The sequence below is a fragment of the Mytilus californianus genome, unplaced genomic scaffold (genome assembly GCF_021869535.1).
Source record: "Mytilus californianus isolate M0D057914Y unplaced genomic scaffold, xbMytCali1.0.p SCAF_7, whole genome shotgun sequence".
NCBI classification, from domain to species: Eukaryota; Metazoa; Mollusca; class Bivalvia; order Mytilida; family Mytilidae; genus Mytilus; species Mytilus californianus.
Genome location: NW_026262723.1, coordinates 60,980,693 through 60,998,093, shown reverse-complemented (window position 1 = coordinate 60,998,093; position 17,401 = coordinate 60,980,693). Strand labels below are relative to the sequence as shown.

General features: G+C 32.1%; 1 protein-coding gene across 1 annotated transcript in view; it reads left to right on the top strand.

Annotated features, from left to right (window-relative positions):
• Positions 1-3,701: 3,701 nt before the first annotated feature.
• Positions 3,702-17,401, top strand: part of LOC127709831 (heterogeneous nuclear ribonucleoprotein U-like protein 1) — a 31,799-nt gene continuing 18,099 nt past the window's right edge. The window contains exons 1-9 of the mRNA XM_052215492.1: positions 3,702-3,846; positions 6,576-7,356; positions 10,555-10,668; positions 11,446-11,533; positions 12,021-12,141; positions 13,168-13,417; positions 14,989-15,112; positions 15,723-15,939; positions 16,734-16,898. Coding sequence (XP_052071452.1) covers positions 6,590-7,356; positions 10,555-10,668; positions 11,446-11,533; positions 12,021-12,141; positions 13,168-13,417; positions 14,989-15,112; positions 15,723-15,939; positions 16,734-16,898 — 1,846 coding nt within the window. The 5' untranslated portion in view covers positions 3,702-3,846; positions 6,576-6,589. The remainder of the gene's footprint in view (positions 3,847-6,575; positions 7,357-10,554; positions 10,669-11,445; positions 11,534-12,020; positions 12,142-13,167; positions 13,418-14,988; positions 15,113-15,722; positions 15,940-16,733; positions 16,899-17,401) is intronic.

Sequence of the window (17,401 nt, the reverse complement as noted above, 5' to 3'; positions counted from 1 at the left end):
ATTCAATAGTCACTATGATGCCGGGCCATTAATTCATACATTTTGAAAATGCTATTCTGCTTACTGAGTTCTCTGGATTTTTAAGTCTGTATATGCAAAAGTGTTTTCCACCAACCCATACGAGAGCCTGCTGACAAAGATCCTGGTTAAGAAGACAAATCATCTATGAATATCGTTAATTAAGACTTTCGGGTCTTCGAATGTACGTACGAGGAGGTAGCTCAGGGAAGACCTTACCCCGGATATTGAAGTCAAATTTCAATTTTCTTCGTCTTCGTGGATAATGTGCGACAATCTATCTCCCTAGTGTTGTGTGTACGAAAGAAGCCTGTATTAATGTATATTTCTGAAACTCTGTATATAGGAAAATGCGTTTAGTATATTGCTATTGATAGCAACTTTGTGAAAAAATATTGGTGTTTGTCATTGGGCTTGCAGTAGAAACCTGTTGACAAGATTCCATTCTTACATTGTATAGAAGTGTAAAGGAATGTGAAATAAGAAGCATATTACATCAGAGAATTAGAATTTCTATTGAGGGAAAGGCGTTGCTGGCCTGTTGAGTGAAAATATTTATTTACTTTTCGGTTTATCCAACCTCATCATGAGTGAAAAAAGATGGTATAGAAGGGGTATACGTCAACGAGAAACTTTCCCACCGACAAAAATAGTCAAAATATATCTATATAAAATAAGGAGATGTTGTATGATTGCCAATGAGACAAATATCCACCAGATACCAAATGACGTAGATCTATATTAGCAACTATAGGACGGTCGCCGTACGGCCTTCATCGATGAACAAAGCCCATACCGCATAGCAAAGCTATAAAAGGCACAGACATGACAAAATTTAAAACTACTAGTATTCAAATGACTTATGAACAAAAGAACAAACAAAAACAAATATGAAATACCGTATCAAAACGAAAATCACTGAATTACATGCTCCTTGCTTGGGACAGACACGTGCAGAATGTTGCGGGGTTAATGTGTTCATTTTTTCCAGACGTCAATGTAGCAAAAGGTGATTTGTTGGGGTTGCATTTCGGCATCAGAAACACACGAACAACATAAATTCCCGTTATTTTGACTTTCGCATGTATTTGTTTAAAATTGAAATTAAAGTTAATTTCAATAAGTTACAAGTTAAGTTAAGTTTCATTTCATTTAGTCTAGGAAATAATTTTTTTTCCTGATCCTGATCCTAACTAAAAGTCAAGTTTGTCACAACTTGTCTTGAATGTACCTTTCCTGCTTTCCTCAAATTGTACGCCGTTGCTCAAAGTAATTTATCATGGTACTTTTAAAAGTATACTATTTAGACGCTGGATCGGGATTCGGGTCTTGTCCTGTACTTACTATGTATTCCCCTACCGATTTTTATCACCTTAGGCTGTGATAAATTGAACACATGAGATATATCTGCTGCCTGACAATTCATTTTACCGTTGATCCAAAGGAACCATTGATAAAACGATCGAAATTTAAATATTTAACCCTTCTGTTCAAGAAGAGAGAGAGAGGAAAACCCATTACCTAGTTTCTTTTCTCTTAGCATGGTGACGTTAATAAGTCAGTATATCCAGATATTTTCAGCAGCTGGCAGCAATAAACTATGTAAGAAAGAAAGCAAGAGAGAAAAAGAGAAACTGTTCAAAGAGTCACGGGTAACAAGGTGTATGAGAAAATCTCCTTTTTTAGTTTATTCGTCATCATATAGACATTAGAATCATGAAAACAGACCGTCTGTCCCTAATGCTATTGCGTTAACCTTGAGATAGTGAATTGTTGGATGTTTTCAACATAATTCATGTCTAGAAAAGACAGAATAAAATTACTTTCAAATTCAATACCAAATCAAAGTCATTGTATTATGTATGTCTCTGACTAAATTAATGACACGAACCTAGCTGTGTTCACTACGGAAAAGAGTAGTAGGGTTTTCTCGGCATGCATACACTATAACCACTGTAATCATTGCTTTCAAATCAAATCAAATTAATAAAATTATTTTAAAGTGTGGTAAAAAGCATACAATACAGTAAAACATATAAGCTCTTTAGAGCTTTTAAAACCGACTTACTAAAAATACAAACATAACTAATATCATCAAACATGCAAAAACATGCAAAAACACAGACATAAGTGTTGCAACACATTTACATGTCTAGCAAAGCAATAATAGCAGAATTAAAACATAAATTAGTAAAGCTAAAAACTAAAAAGCACTAGTTTGTAATAAGCACATAGATTAAATAATCTCATTTGTTTCTAAAAATATACTGCAGAATATTAAAAATGATATAAAATGAAAGCACTAGTAGGAACTATATTAACATATTTTACCATACTAGTATTAAAATTATTTAACTATTTGAATTATTCTGTAAAGGGGTCCGAACAGGGGTCCATGTGTCAATGACGCGCTAGAGTCCTGTTCAGGGTATCTCAACTTTAAACAGATTGGCGCCATAAGTATAAATATAAATTTAGTCTGCGCTTAGAAAAAAAGCAAGTCAATGCCACGGTAAGAAACTAGAAAAAATATATAAGTTTACTTGTCAGGCACGCTGCTCCAGAATCATTGGAAGACATAGATCTATGAACAAAAAGAACAAGTACATCCCTGTGCCCCCCCCCTTTTCCCACTTATCAATTAGTCCCTTAAACTGGTTTAAAGTAGTAGCGCCCCTTATATCATTTGGTCACCACACAATTTAGAAGCAGTGTACCTCACAGAATGTAAGCCATATCTAGTTGTATTCTCCCTTAGAACATCAGCAGTAGTACTATATATCTAAAAGAATAAGAATTGTGTTAGTTTATAACAATTAAATCATGTAGATAAGCAGGTGTCTCCTGATTGATAATTTTGAATACTTCAATAGCTAAATATCTCATCCGTCTTAATTTTAAAGACGGTAATTAAGACTTTTCAATAAGCTGATCATATGAGCTATTTAGTCTCACCACAAAAATGCCAAACCAAATTAGGGCAATAATTAAAATTTGACAAAATGAAAGAATAGTATATGGTAATTTTGCCAGTTTATTTAAATGTTAACTTTACCAATTCTTTTCAGAACATTAAGCTGTTGTGATGCCTCACTCAGACAAATATTAGATGACTATTACAATTAAATTAAAATCAAAAGTGACACCAAAAGTTTTACTTCATCTTCACATTCTATATTATTACCATCTAAATCAAATATGATATTTTTGTTAAGTGCATTTTACCTATAGATATAGCTTGAGTGAACCACTCTATTTAATATTGAGCTTTCAGCCTCCAAAGTATTTACAACGTCATCCAAATTGTTTGCTACCATATGAAAGAGTGTTATCATCAGCATAATCATAAAGATCACTTTTTGAAATAAAACCAAAATTGTCATTAATATATATATATATATCAAAAATAAAACTGGGCTAAAATTGAGCCCTGCGCCACGATATTCCCTTAATATATATTAAGCCGGAAAGGAGCTGCAAACAGGGCCAATTTTGACACACTGTTTTCTGTTACTTAGGTAACTTCTCATAAGTTCCAGAGCTTCAGTTGTTAAATCATAATGTTTTATTTATAATAAAAGAAGATCATGTGGCAAACAGTCGAATGCTTTAGACAAATTCATTATTGGCGGTGTTCCTGTAAAGGGGGTTCGTAATTGGATATCAAAGGGACATAACTTTTTACAAGAACGGACGCCATGTTGAAACAATGGAAATGTGTGGAAAATGAAACTACAACGCAGAACTTATAGAAATAAGCAAGAAAATAATTCAAGAAAACGCCATTTTGCACTTTTTAATTTAGTAATTATTACGAAACAAACAAATGTAAGGAGACTTCAAGAATAGCATTAATAATTATTACACTCTGCAAACCGTTCATCAAGCTACAAAACGTATACGTAGCTCTTATAATTTTAAGTTATTATTCAATGTCATTGAAGTATACTTCATTGCACATTTATTTTTAATTATTTGTAGAGACTTTTCCCTAACAAAAAAAAAAAAAACCCAAGCTTATAGAAAAAGGAAGAAAGCTCCAGAAAAGTATAACAAATTGAAACCAAACCGTACAAAAAGAAAAGATTACGAACAGAATATTTGAAATATTTTGAAAAAATGAACTGTGATGTACCAATAAATGAACGATAAAAAAGCTAACAAATCTTTTCAGTTATTTCAAAAGTATATAATCTAAATCTTTTCAGTTTTATCAAAAGTACTTGAGATTACTCTTGTCTCTTGACGTCCAACGGCAGTTTTCACAGTGACCCATCAATTCCGGCATTTTAACTTTCATTTTGAAAGATTGTAAGTGACCAAGGAGAAAAAGTAATGCGCAATGCATTATTGGAGCTGATTTATTCAAATTACCCTGGGTCAATTTGAATACATAATCTAACACCTCGTTCATTTATGACGCAAATAAGCTGAATGGCAGAGTGTATTCCGATTGTTATCATGTTTGGCTAGGAAGGTTCTAGTCCACAATTAGCATAAAAATTTGCATACTTAAGTCTTGAGGCCGCAAAGTCTCTCGTAACGAAGTCCATTTGAAAATGAAAGTTAAAATACCCGAATCGATGAGTCACTGTGAAAACTGTTGCACTTTGTCTTTCTGAAAAGATGGCAAGCTTTTCACAGACACAGAGAAAAAAATATTTTATACCAACAGTTTCAATCTCTATTTACTAAAGTAACAGATCTTGATTGGATACAATGTCACTCCTTAAACATTACTACATCATGCTTGTGTCAAGTTTAATTACTTACATCTTGGAACCCCCTTACAATTTCTTTGACCATCTTTGCTGGTTCCCCTGGGAAATGCATCTTGGTGATGATATCCAGAGGTAAAAGATTCCAATCTTTAATTGTATTTGGTAGGAAGCAGCATTTCAAAATGTCCGTCTTGGCTGGGTTTCTGAGAAAATGTTGACTATGCATGTTCTTTGTGGTTGTTGAAGATTTTTTGGTAGTTCAGCTAGATGGTATTCTCGTAATTTATATAGGGTAGAATGCGTTGTGTTTATATGAAGTAGAAAAAGGCGTCTATACAAATGAACGATTTAATGATGGAATGACAATGACGTTAACACAAAGATACCATGACGTTACATAGACATCGCTAACTCGTTTAATTACATGTAAATATCCAGCGGTACTATGAAAGTCTCTATTTATCCTCAACAGGTGTATGCCTTTGCAAAATAAAATCAGTCTGTTTTGTCTTCGCCCATCTTTCAGAAGTTCTAGTTTAATTTGGATTGAGATTGAAGTCATATGCATACTATCTGGTTTGTAACTATTGAGATGTTATGAATCTTGCTGCTCTTTTCTGGACATTTTCTAGTTTGTCTTGTAAATGTGTTTGATGTGGTTCCCATACTGAGCTCCCATATTCAAGGACATGTCTAATTAGTCCCTTGTACGCCTGCAGCTTTTCCTCCATTGGGCATGATGAAAATATTCCAGTGAAAGGTAAAAGCCCCCACCCTCAAATGCCAAACAACCATCAATGCAGCAGATATTTAAATACCATAGTCCAAATAATACACTTTATCGCTATTTATCTGCCATTACTGAACATCACTTAGGTTCCCATAAAATTTTGACATCGCAATAGAAAATATCTGACGCTACAAAGAAAAAGTGATTGTTGTATGATGTCAAAAGGCCAAGTGTAGCATATTCTCAGGTCAAGTGTCGCCGATTCCCAAATAGTGATAAGGTCTATTATGACGTCTTGAAAGTCTATTTTAATTTTTTGCTGTGACGCCTTTCTTACGATGTCTTAACGCGGATGCCATTTTTTTTAGCTGGACTAAGAGAGGAAATTTTCCTATCAAATTTGAGGCCCAACTTTGCCATGAAATCTTCACTGATGGCTAGAAATCTTTGCATGTATACAGACTGATCTTTTTGTGTGCCTATATTGGTGAAAAATATTTCCAGAAATATTCAAAAGTAATGATAAAATAAGTTATTATTCCATTTGAGATGACTTTGACCTACTTCTTTTTTTAAACATTAACCCAGATTTCCCAAGATCCTATACTTTTGGAGAGTATAAAAATAGATCTACTAACCGAACTCCAGAGATTAGGTTTGTCAAATTTTAAGCATATGGTCTTTGTGTAATGACATTGTTTTCTGAATTAATACTCTTACATATATGGTCTTTGTGTTATTGCATTGTTTCTTGAATCAATATTTTCTTTGCTATAGGTAGTACGATTTTGAACTATTTAGTAGTTGTGTGTGTTATAGGATCTGAGAGAGTGACGGTCAAGAGCAGGAAACAGCAAATTTATTTTTTGGCCTAACTGTACATGCACATGTGCAACCATCTCCAACTAAGGGTCATATTAAAGGTTTGCATGCATACATACAGACCAACATGAGGTTGATTTATTGTCTTGCAAGACAATAATATATCTGATGTTTTTGAACTTATTAATACAAAATTGATCCAAACTGGCAAATAAAATTGAACTATTATTGGGCTTGAACACTGGAATGTTATATATATATATATATGTATCTTTATTTTATAGATAAAGAAATTGAAATGAATCCCAGTGGATATTTACCAATGAATATGATGATGCAACAGCCATACATGGTGGCTGTGCGACTCCCACCTGGTGTTCAACAGCCGCAGAGGGGACAGACAGCTGGTGTTCTTCCTGCAGGATTAGGGGCACCTGCTGCCACACGGTTTGCTGCCCCAGCTCCACCAACCTCACCATCATCGTCATCTGCAGGAGCTCAATATGTAACTTCACCAGCATTAGCAGCTTCACCAGCATTGATGGCTTCTCCTGGACTAGTATCTCAAGCTTATGGTGGACCAGGCATCATGTCACAAGGATTAATGACACAGGCATTGGGACAACAAGGATTAATGACACATGCTTTGGGACAACAAGGATTAATGACACAGGCATTGGGACAACAAGGTTTGGCCTCTGGACTAGCAGCTCATCAGTATGCTGGCCACCCAGGTTTAACAGGAATGACTGCTCAGGGACTAACAGGAATGACTGCTCAGGGTCTAACAGGAATGACTGCTCAAGGACTAGCAGGAATGACAGGAATGACAGCACAAGGTTTTGCAGCACAAGGATTAACAGCTCAGGGCTTCCCGCCAGGTGGTCTGGCTGCAGCCCATCAGGGTTTGACAGCACAAGGTTTCCCACATGGCATGGTGACCCAACCAATGTCAGCATATGGTGCACCCAGTATGGCCTTTGCTAATCCTGGTGCATATGCAGCTGTTGCACATCCTGGGATGGCTGGATTACAGTATGCATATGCAGATCCTGCAATGGCAAGGTACATATATGATAAAATAAGTTGTAGTGATTCTTAAATATTATTTTAAAATACATTTGACCTACAGTACAGTTAAGAGCTATACAATTTTAAGGTTTTAAAAGTTAAAAGTAAATGATTTTTTGGAACTCATAGATTTATAAATACAGTATGGGTAGAGACTTATTACTATAAATAACGGACTGGGACATGTTGGAAATGAATAATCTGACTTTTTTATGGTAGGTAGTATGGTCATTAATCAACAGATCCAGGTGTGAATGGTAATATAATTGTCCTTTCATCTCAATCCGTGCTACTAGATTATTACGCTTCACTGATTTCAGAATCAGGTTACCTGTAATTTAAACCTCTCAGTCACTTTATTGATTAGTTCTACATCGTATTTGACATAAAATATTTTTACAGGTGAAGTACTGGAGACAACTTTGTTTTAATAAAAATAGCCTATTTTTTTAATTATGGCTTTTTGTATTTCAAATGCTGTTTATATTCCTCAAAATATTATTTTCTATATTCCCTGTTCTTTTTTTGTTATGTATCTTTTTCGTATTTGTTGGCATACAGTTTTTAAAATATTTTCTTTTTTATTTCTGGAAGGTATTTTTTGTTTTACTGATTTATTTTCCACGTAAACCCATTGATTAGCAGAATGATGTGCAAAGTGCTGCTGTATACGTTTTAGTTTGACAACACTACATTTGTATTTAATTTTCAGTCTGCGTTGGGTCAGTTCTGAAATAAAAATAATTACAGTGAGCAATACTTGTATACTAGTAGTTTGGTGATTCTTTATAATTGTGAATTTACTTTTTACTGTAAACAAATATTGTCCGAAAGTTTGTGATATATAACTAAAGTAGTACGCAAATAATAACACTAGGAGAAGAAGATAACGATTCTTCTCGGGAATTAGGTTTATTTTGATATTTCTGTGTTTGTTAAATATGCATGAAATAATTGCCACTGACATGAATGGACATTAACACTAGAAGCATTCAATCGTTTGATGACCAGTAAATTAAATATTTACTATGATTTGTAGTCATAAAGAAATGTAATTACTCCTATTTAAATAATTCTATGGTGCTGCATTGACTCTCAATTGCATAATATTAATTTACACACAATGCATGTTAACTTGTATGTTGTATTTTTGACCCCAATCTAAAAAAAATAGTTGCTGTGAAAAGACAATTCCATGATACACATATCAGTGATCAACAGCATGTGGTTGAACTTTGAACTTGACTTCACTCACAATACAATGTTGAATGCTAAAAATAGCTGGGATTAATTTTGTCAAATGCACGTGATTTTCATATGGCGGGAAATATCGTAACAGTTAACACAGGTGACCTTACTGACTGACCGTGGGAAAATCCATTCATGATTTAATTTGATACGTAATGATTGGCAGTATTGTGCGTTAGTTTTGAGGCTCTTAATCGAGATCCATTAATAATTGATTTACCAGAATAGAAAATTTAATCCTTGTAATTATAAACAAAAAACAAGCTTTAGTCTTCTTTAACTATTTCATTTATTATATTTATTAGTCAACACCCAGATTCCTATTTAAATAATTTATTCGGACACCTCCTTTAAAGTTCGGGAATTATACAATTTAAACTGCTGACATCAATTTACAAAATCTTACTGACTGCACAAGCTTTTAGAGAATGCCTGAATGGCTAGAAATACGACGCAAAAGTAAAGACGGCTGATCATGAATAGTGTAAAACTTTGATCTTCATGTATTAATTGACACAATTCCTAAAATATGTTTATAAAAAACACGATTTTCATTAAAATTTCAAACATGGAAATAGAAAGGCAATATCTTTGTTATAATACAACGAGTGTCAACAAATCTGTTATTTCCATTATATGTAAATTTATTAACAAACAAAATTTAAAATAATGCTGGGTCATAGAATATTGACGTGCATATGAAAAGTTTTTTTATATAAAAACTAGGAATCGAAAGATGATCACTGCGTTATAAATATTGTAAAAAAAACAATTGTTTCAAAGAGATTAACGGGAAATATATGTCAAAATAGAAAGCACGGATGATCTGGCTGACCAAATTGTTTTACATGCGAGAAATGATTGACAGGTATGAATAGACGTAGAGGCTCCGACAGGGAAGTGGTATTGAAAGGAAAATAACAGTTTATTCACAATGCCTTTATTCAATTTGTTTATATACTTTAAAATATGATATGCTGGCTTTATTCTTAAAATTGTGTTTCTATTAATAACTTTAAGGAACAGGACGTTAAAAGGGGCAAATATTGTAACATGTGTAACCATCAACGAAAACTCGTATAATTTATGGGATTGATGTCTCAACATTTTGATTAAAACTTCGATTGAAAACAGTCCTGGTTGTTATAATTTTGAATAAAATGAAATATTTACGGTTTACAAATACAAGTATTATAATTGGCAACACATTTTTACAGTACATTGTTAAAAATCGTCTTTCTTTCATTTTCAAGTTAAAAAAAAGTTGATCCCATATTCATGATATTAAATTTTTATTTTTATTGTAATTTTTTCTTTGAATACAAAACAATATTTTACATTTATTGTCTATCCTCCCTAAATACTAAAATATCTGTACAGGTAAAATTTAATTCTAATCAAGCTGGTACAGATTGATTTACGACCTTCCACTGGATATTGTAAAGGTTAATATCACAGCAGGTGTTAATTACACTGAGACAACTGTCCGGCCAGTCTGACATCTAGACGGATTAAGACATCCATAATAATAAGTCTCTACCCGTACTGTACTGTTACAGAAAAAAAATACAATATGTATATATTAAACATGTTAAAGTGGTTTATTTATAATTAAGAATTACTTCATTTTAACAGTATTCTATTTTCTGTTTATCCAAGAGGCCTTGCAATTTCACAATGCCTTAAAACTAAATTGATAACTGCATATCTGAAAATCTGGTTACTTGTTAAGGGGTAGCTGAAAATAAAAAAATGCTGAAGGCTACCTCCACTTGTCATGTTTGCAGATATGGTATTGTCCATATTATGTGATAAAGAAACCCCAAAATTAAATCATCGAATGACAGAATTATTGGTGCATGATGTACATATGTTTGTATATATAACTTTAGTGTAATGACTGAAGAAAAAAATGCAATTACTGTTATAAATTTTATGTTTTAGCATGGCAGGTTTAATGCAGGAGGTACCTATACAAGAAGAAGAGGTACCAGAAAGTGTAACAGTTAACCTAGATGACTTTAACTCTGATCTCCATCTGATTATAGATTCTGACGGGTAAGAAGTGGCAAGATTTTTAATTTTATCTTCTAGATTAAACTGTCAGTGTATTACATGTATTATGAACATGATTATTTTTTTTCAAAGTTATGAATAGTTTATGTCTGTCTGTGAATGGAACATGTATATTTGTCACTATGATCATTAGGCAAAAGATACCAAAGTGATATTCAAACTACTTAAGTATTTTAAAAAACCAACTGATAATGCTATGTCAAAAAATGAAAAATGATCAAAAGACACAGTTTACAAAACACAACCTAGAAAACTAAAGACCAATCAACACGAACCCCACCAAAAACACAGTTAGATATCAGGTGCTCTGGAAGTTAAGTCGTATCCTGCTCCACATGTGGCACCAGTCGTGTTGCTCATAAAAGTACAAACCCTTCAATAAGTCTTATTCAGTAGGTCACATTGGAGTAAAATAATATGCAATATGCATTAAATATTTGCTGCTGGAAATGAAGCAGCCAATAATCAATAGAAACCACTATTCTTTTTAAAGTCATTATATCCTGTTGGTTCAAATTTCTTTTGACAATAATTTCAAAATAAGGAGATGTGATATGATTGCCAAAGAGAGAATTGTCCATTAATTTAATTTAAAGACCTAAATACAAAGTTGTGAACAAGTGCAGGTCATTGTATAATTACTCATTTTGTGTTTTAAATATTTCTTTTTTTTTGTTGCTTGGTCTTTTTATTACATACATTGACAGGTATAGCCAATCTATACAATTTGAGTTTCACACTTGTTATTTTTTGTTACAGATTTGGTGCTCACCCATTAGTTCAACCGCCTGGTTTTAACTTTTGTTGGGCAGGTGCTAGGGCAACTCATGGTGCAATGTCAGGAAAGGTCAGTTTTACTTTGGACATTTATAAAACAAGAGCAATTTAGTATGACAAGGCAAAGTGCTTATGTGCTAGGTATTCAAAGTGCTATATTTATACAAAATGTACTTACAAAATTTCAAAAGGACTGAATAAAATCCATAAAAATTCAAATGTCTTTCTTCTTTTAATCTTTTTTTGGCTGTGTTGGGTAAATATTTATGGATCATTGATAAAATCAGGTTTATGTGATACCTGCAGTAAGACCTTGATATATAAAGCAACAAAAATTCCTTAAAAGTGAGTAAAGCAGGTGAGACATTCCAGCATGTGCACTTTTGTTATTTGATTTACTTCATGTGTACTGTTATCTCATAAAAGAAGATACAGATCAGTTTTGGTGCTGTTTATTCAGATGCTTTAAGGGGTATAAGCACAATTTTGAATTGTATTGCCATTATATTTTGTAGAAGGAGATGTATGATAAATAACTGTGATTTTGTGTGTTTCAGCTGTATTATGAAGTGCAAGTTGTTGAACATTTACCTACAAATTTTGGAGAAAATCATCAAGAAACAAATCCACATGTTCTGAGAGTAGGATGGTCAATAGACGAAAGTTCATTCCAGTTAGGTATGGCTACAATTCTATCAGTTCTTCAAATCATTAAACAAGGGTCTATGCAATAAGAATGTTAAACTGCAGTCCATTCAGGGCTTTTAAAGAAATTTAAAATTAACGTTTTTCAAAATAAAATTATAAGGGATTACTCCCCTTATTTTTTGCCTATTTTAAAATTCTAGTGCTGGAAATAATGATTATTCATATAAAATATCTATAAATTATAATTGATTACAAAATATTAAAATGGAATGTAATTTAAAGAAAATAAAATTTCTGTATACATAGAGAAATAAAACATTGTAAATGAGAGATTATATCTTCAATACTGCCAATGAAATCAAACCCTTATTATATAGGCATTTAGACCTTCTGATTGGGTAACAGTTCATATGTAGATATGGGAATTGTATTAATGTTTGTGGATGTGGTTATCTTCCGCTTGATTAAGATTTAAACCCATTAAAATTAAATTAATCCCAAGTGGTCAATAAAGATATTAAGATATTTGAAGAAAAGGAATAAAACTATTTCATGCATGAACCCTGGGTTTTCTACATACACATTGAAGAATTTATTCCTATTTATTATTTAGTTAATGCATGACCCTACAACACAATACTAAATAATACAAAACTAAAATAGATCAAAGGTTATAAACACACACAAAAAGACGTGTATGGGAAATTTCCATAAGGAGAGAGGATAGATGATATGTGTCAAGACACAATGCAAACTATGTTTGATGCATATTTCTAATTTGCTGCCACACTTACAGAAATAAAACATTGTAATTAAGAGATTATATCTTCAATACTTCTATTGAAATCAGACCATTATTATATAGACATTAAGACAGACATTACCATGGTGCTATCCAAAAATCATGGGGGAGAATACTGCATGCATATTATGTATGTTGACAATTTGTACTTAACTTTCTAAAATACTATAAAAAAATTACCTTCAAATTTAATTTTAAAGAACATTCAAGCAAATGATGAAAAAGCTATCTTTTTGATTTTTCTGAAATTTCAGGAGAAGAACCATATTCTTATGGGTATGGTGGAACTGGTAAATTTTCCAAAAATTGTAAATTTTCCAATTATGGTGAACCATACGGTGAAGGGGATGTTATTGGAGCCTTACTTGACCTTGATGCCAAACCACCAAGCATGTCATTTACAAAGAATGGTAAATGGCTTGGAGTAGCAGAAACTTTATCAGCATTTCCTGTTGGAGTGAAAGAAAGAGCATTATTTCCTCATATTCTGAGCAAAAACACCAAGTAAGTATTTATAAAGATTTATGTACACATGTATTGCAGTGTTGTAATTGCTCTATGATCAGTTTTGTATGAAATAGTGTTTGAAATCTATTCTCATTAGTTATTACACAGAAGTTGGTTGAGCAGAAAATATCATGTGTAACTCAAACAAGTTTGACCAAGGATAAGAAATAGTGAAGATGCGAAGTTCTGATCTGACACCTTGTTTCTGACCATTTTTTAATCTGTTGCAAAACGTGATAATAGTATGTAATTGCAGGAGGATGGGGAAAATGGGTACCTATTGTGTGTAATCAAATCCTCCTTTAGTTTTTCTTCCAAGTTTCCCAAAGCTTCACAGAAAGATTGCACACATATTAAATATCTGTTCCTGCTATTATGGAATTGTTTGATGATTTTTTTGTCATTTTTTAAAACTTAGTAACTTTTCAGCAAATTTATCAAAAGGCTGTACCTGTATTGTGTATTCCTTCTTTATTTTTTTTCAAGATTATTGAAAATTAACAAAAAAGATTGATCACCTTTTGTTAAAGGGCCATTAGCTACAAGATATAAAAAAATTAAAATATGATTTTTTTTTGTTCAATCATTAATGAAAGTGAAATAGTGAAATAATAATTCGCTATTAGCAGTCATGTGACCTTCAATTTAACCCATTAGCTAGAGATTGGTTACCCATGTATAAGTCGTGTTCAGCCATTTAAAGGAAAAGAATGTCAACATTGAAAGTGAAACAAAGGTGAACCATTTTGTTGACTGATTCGATCCACAAAAAATCATTCTTATACAGGTAAAAATGATGATTAACTTGCAAATTGCACGAGGTTGCTATCTATTTATATTTATGTTTATGTTTATATCGGGTTTTGTAACCATTGATAGTCTTCGGAGGTTATCTTAATGGTTAATTAGATGGCGTCTAGACTAAAATATAAATGAAATGCTGATATATATTATCGAGTCCATGCACTGTTAATTGTTTATTTCAGACTTGTTGTAATTTGGAAATATGTTTTAGTATGTTATACATCAAATATGAGAATTTGAGTCAAATCAGTGAACATGAATTTGAAAGCTTATGCCGTTTAAAAGATTTTTTTCTCCTATATTTTATATTTCTAAATAATTAAATGTATTTTATGGACCATTGTTTAAGATAACCTCACCATTTGAGTCTTTGATCCATTTAAAAAAAAATGGCAGACTAATTTAAACATTCATTTTCATTTTGAGTATGAATACTGTCAGCTAAACAAAATTATATAATACATATCAGTTACCAAGTATGAAATATTTTCAATCCTATGACAAACCTTACAGATTTATAGCTCACCTAGCCTTCTAGGCTTTGTATCAATTGTAACTCAAAAAAAAATTCACATTTTATCATCCTCTCTGAAATTTTAACTAAACTGAAAAATGATGGAAAAACTTCTACAAATGATTGTCATTTGGTCCTGATTGAATGAAAAACATTCTGCTATTCTTTGTCTGACAAATATCTCTTCTTCATGAAATAAATATTTGAAAAGGAAATTTCATTGTTATATTTTATTTTATTTTATTTTCAGATTTATTGTAAATTTTGGTCAGCAAGAATCTTGGTATTCCCCACCACAAGGGTTTAATTATGTCATGCATCAACCAGGTCTTGTCAGAGGAATGGAAGCACCAGCCAAGAAGTCAGACTGTGAAGTAAGTTTTTTTGGGTAAAGATTGCATGAAATGCAATCAAAACCATATGGTACTGACTTGATATCTAAATCTTCCAAGGTTTATCACAACTTTTGAGATACACAAAATATAGTTCATTGATTATAACATTCTAAACATCCTATCCATGAACATTTCTAGAAATTTATCAATGAAATATATGCTCAGATATTCAATGTTATACTTGTCAAGAAAATTACATAATTTGTGCAAGGTGCAGGAATCTAAGATGTGTTCTAAAAATATCAATGATATCAGTAAGTAATCTTTAAAATTAGAGTTGTCTTCCTATGTCCATAATTGTAGTTGACCAATGCTTTATACAATGCAATATTTAATTTTACTTCCCACTGATAAATTAAAGCAATCTTTACCCTTCAGTGCTTACAAGCACTTTGATTCATTTATTGTCTTCTTAAAAGATTTTATTTGCATTTTTATACAAAATATATCAACATGGCATTGATGCAACTTTTTAAGAATTCTACTTTAATTTAGTTTGTTGCAAATTAAAAAACTTTATTGAAAAAAAACCTGAAAGTGGTTTAAAAGACTACAAACTAAAACCTTTTATAACATTTGTTGTTTATAGATAGTAATGATTATTGGTCTACCAGGAGCAGGCAAAACTACATGGGGTATAAATCATCAGAAAGCACATCCAGAGAAAAGGTACAATATCATTGGATCAGACACCTTGATAGATAAGATGAAAGTCATGGGCTTGCCTCGTAAAAATAATTACCATGGAAGATGGGATGTTCTAATCGACAAGGCAACAAAATGTCTCAACAAGCTGTTTGAAATGGGTAAGTTTGGGTTGTCTTATTGTCAAATCATGCCACAATGAGTCAGTTATAAGTGCTACCCATGATGACAATTCTTTATGTGGTTCAAATGTTCATCAAAAGAATATACCCACTTAAACATCAACAACTGAAATACATAGGGAATATGAATTTTCTTGATTTTGATAATAATCTGTTTTATATAATTTGATGCTTCTGTTCAAATTAGAAATGGTTTTGAAAAATAATAATAATGGACTGACAGACCTTTGAGTTTCATAAACAGATAATTTTCTTTCTTGGTCTGTATAATTACATTTAGAATGCATGTTATGGTTGTGTATTAATCTTATAGAACAAGGTAACGGCTATTATTAAATAATGTGATCATATATCGGATTTGGAGTTTCCAGTTGCATCACTCTTGAAATCGCATAGGAATTGGTTTATTATTACATAGAAATAATTCTCAAACCAAGAATGATGAAGTTTTATAAACTGATCATACCAAGGTTAGAAACTATGACAACATATGTCTAATAAATTGTGATAGGATTGTTGTTAACTTGACATCTTCATATTTTTTCTGGCTAAAAGAAAAGTGTCAATACCATGATACAAGCAGTCAAGCAGCACTCCTTTCATTTCAAGAAAACTACATATTATCTTACATTGTAAGTAATTTGACCTTAAAACACTGTTAACCTGAAACTAACTTATGTAAGAAATAACTTTTGATGAAACCAATTTGAAAGATAATGATAAAATGATATACAGTGAAAATTGTAATATATTCAACTTTTTGTTTATTGTAGCTCAAAAAAGGAACAGAAATTTTATTCTCGATCAAACCAATGTTTATCCATCTGCAAGAAAAAGAAAAATGAAGAATTTTAGTGGATTTCTCAGACGTGCAGTAATCATCCAACCAGAAGATACAGAACTGCAAAGACGGTCTGAACAAAGAACTGTAGATGATGGTAAAGTAGAATATTATATAAGATGTGTATTCAACCCTTAAAAAAAGGTTTTTTGGTGACTGGCACTTAACTACAAATATTTTTCTCTGGAGTACAAGATTTTGAAAACCCCAGGCAGTAAGACATGTAGTTTAATTTTGAAGACCTATTGTCTTTAGAAAGTCATTTAGCTGAAAGTACTCTTTAATTCTAGCAAGAAAGTGAAAAGATATTAACTTGCCAGAATAATATATTTGGTATATTAAATGAAGTGTTTATTGCTGTTCGGTGTAAGCCAAGGCTCCTTGTTGAAGGCCGTACTTTGACCTATAATGGTTTACTTTTACAAATTGTGACTTGGATGGAGAGTTGTCTCATTGGCACTCATCTCCATATATCTATTATATAGTGTCAATACAGACATGTTTCTACTCTTACAGGGAAGAACTTTGTAAATATTTTTGATTATGAATAGAATGTCATTTTTATTAAGCTGTTTGATTTGTATCATACATAAGGCCATG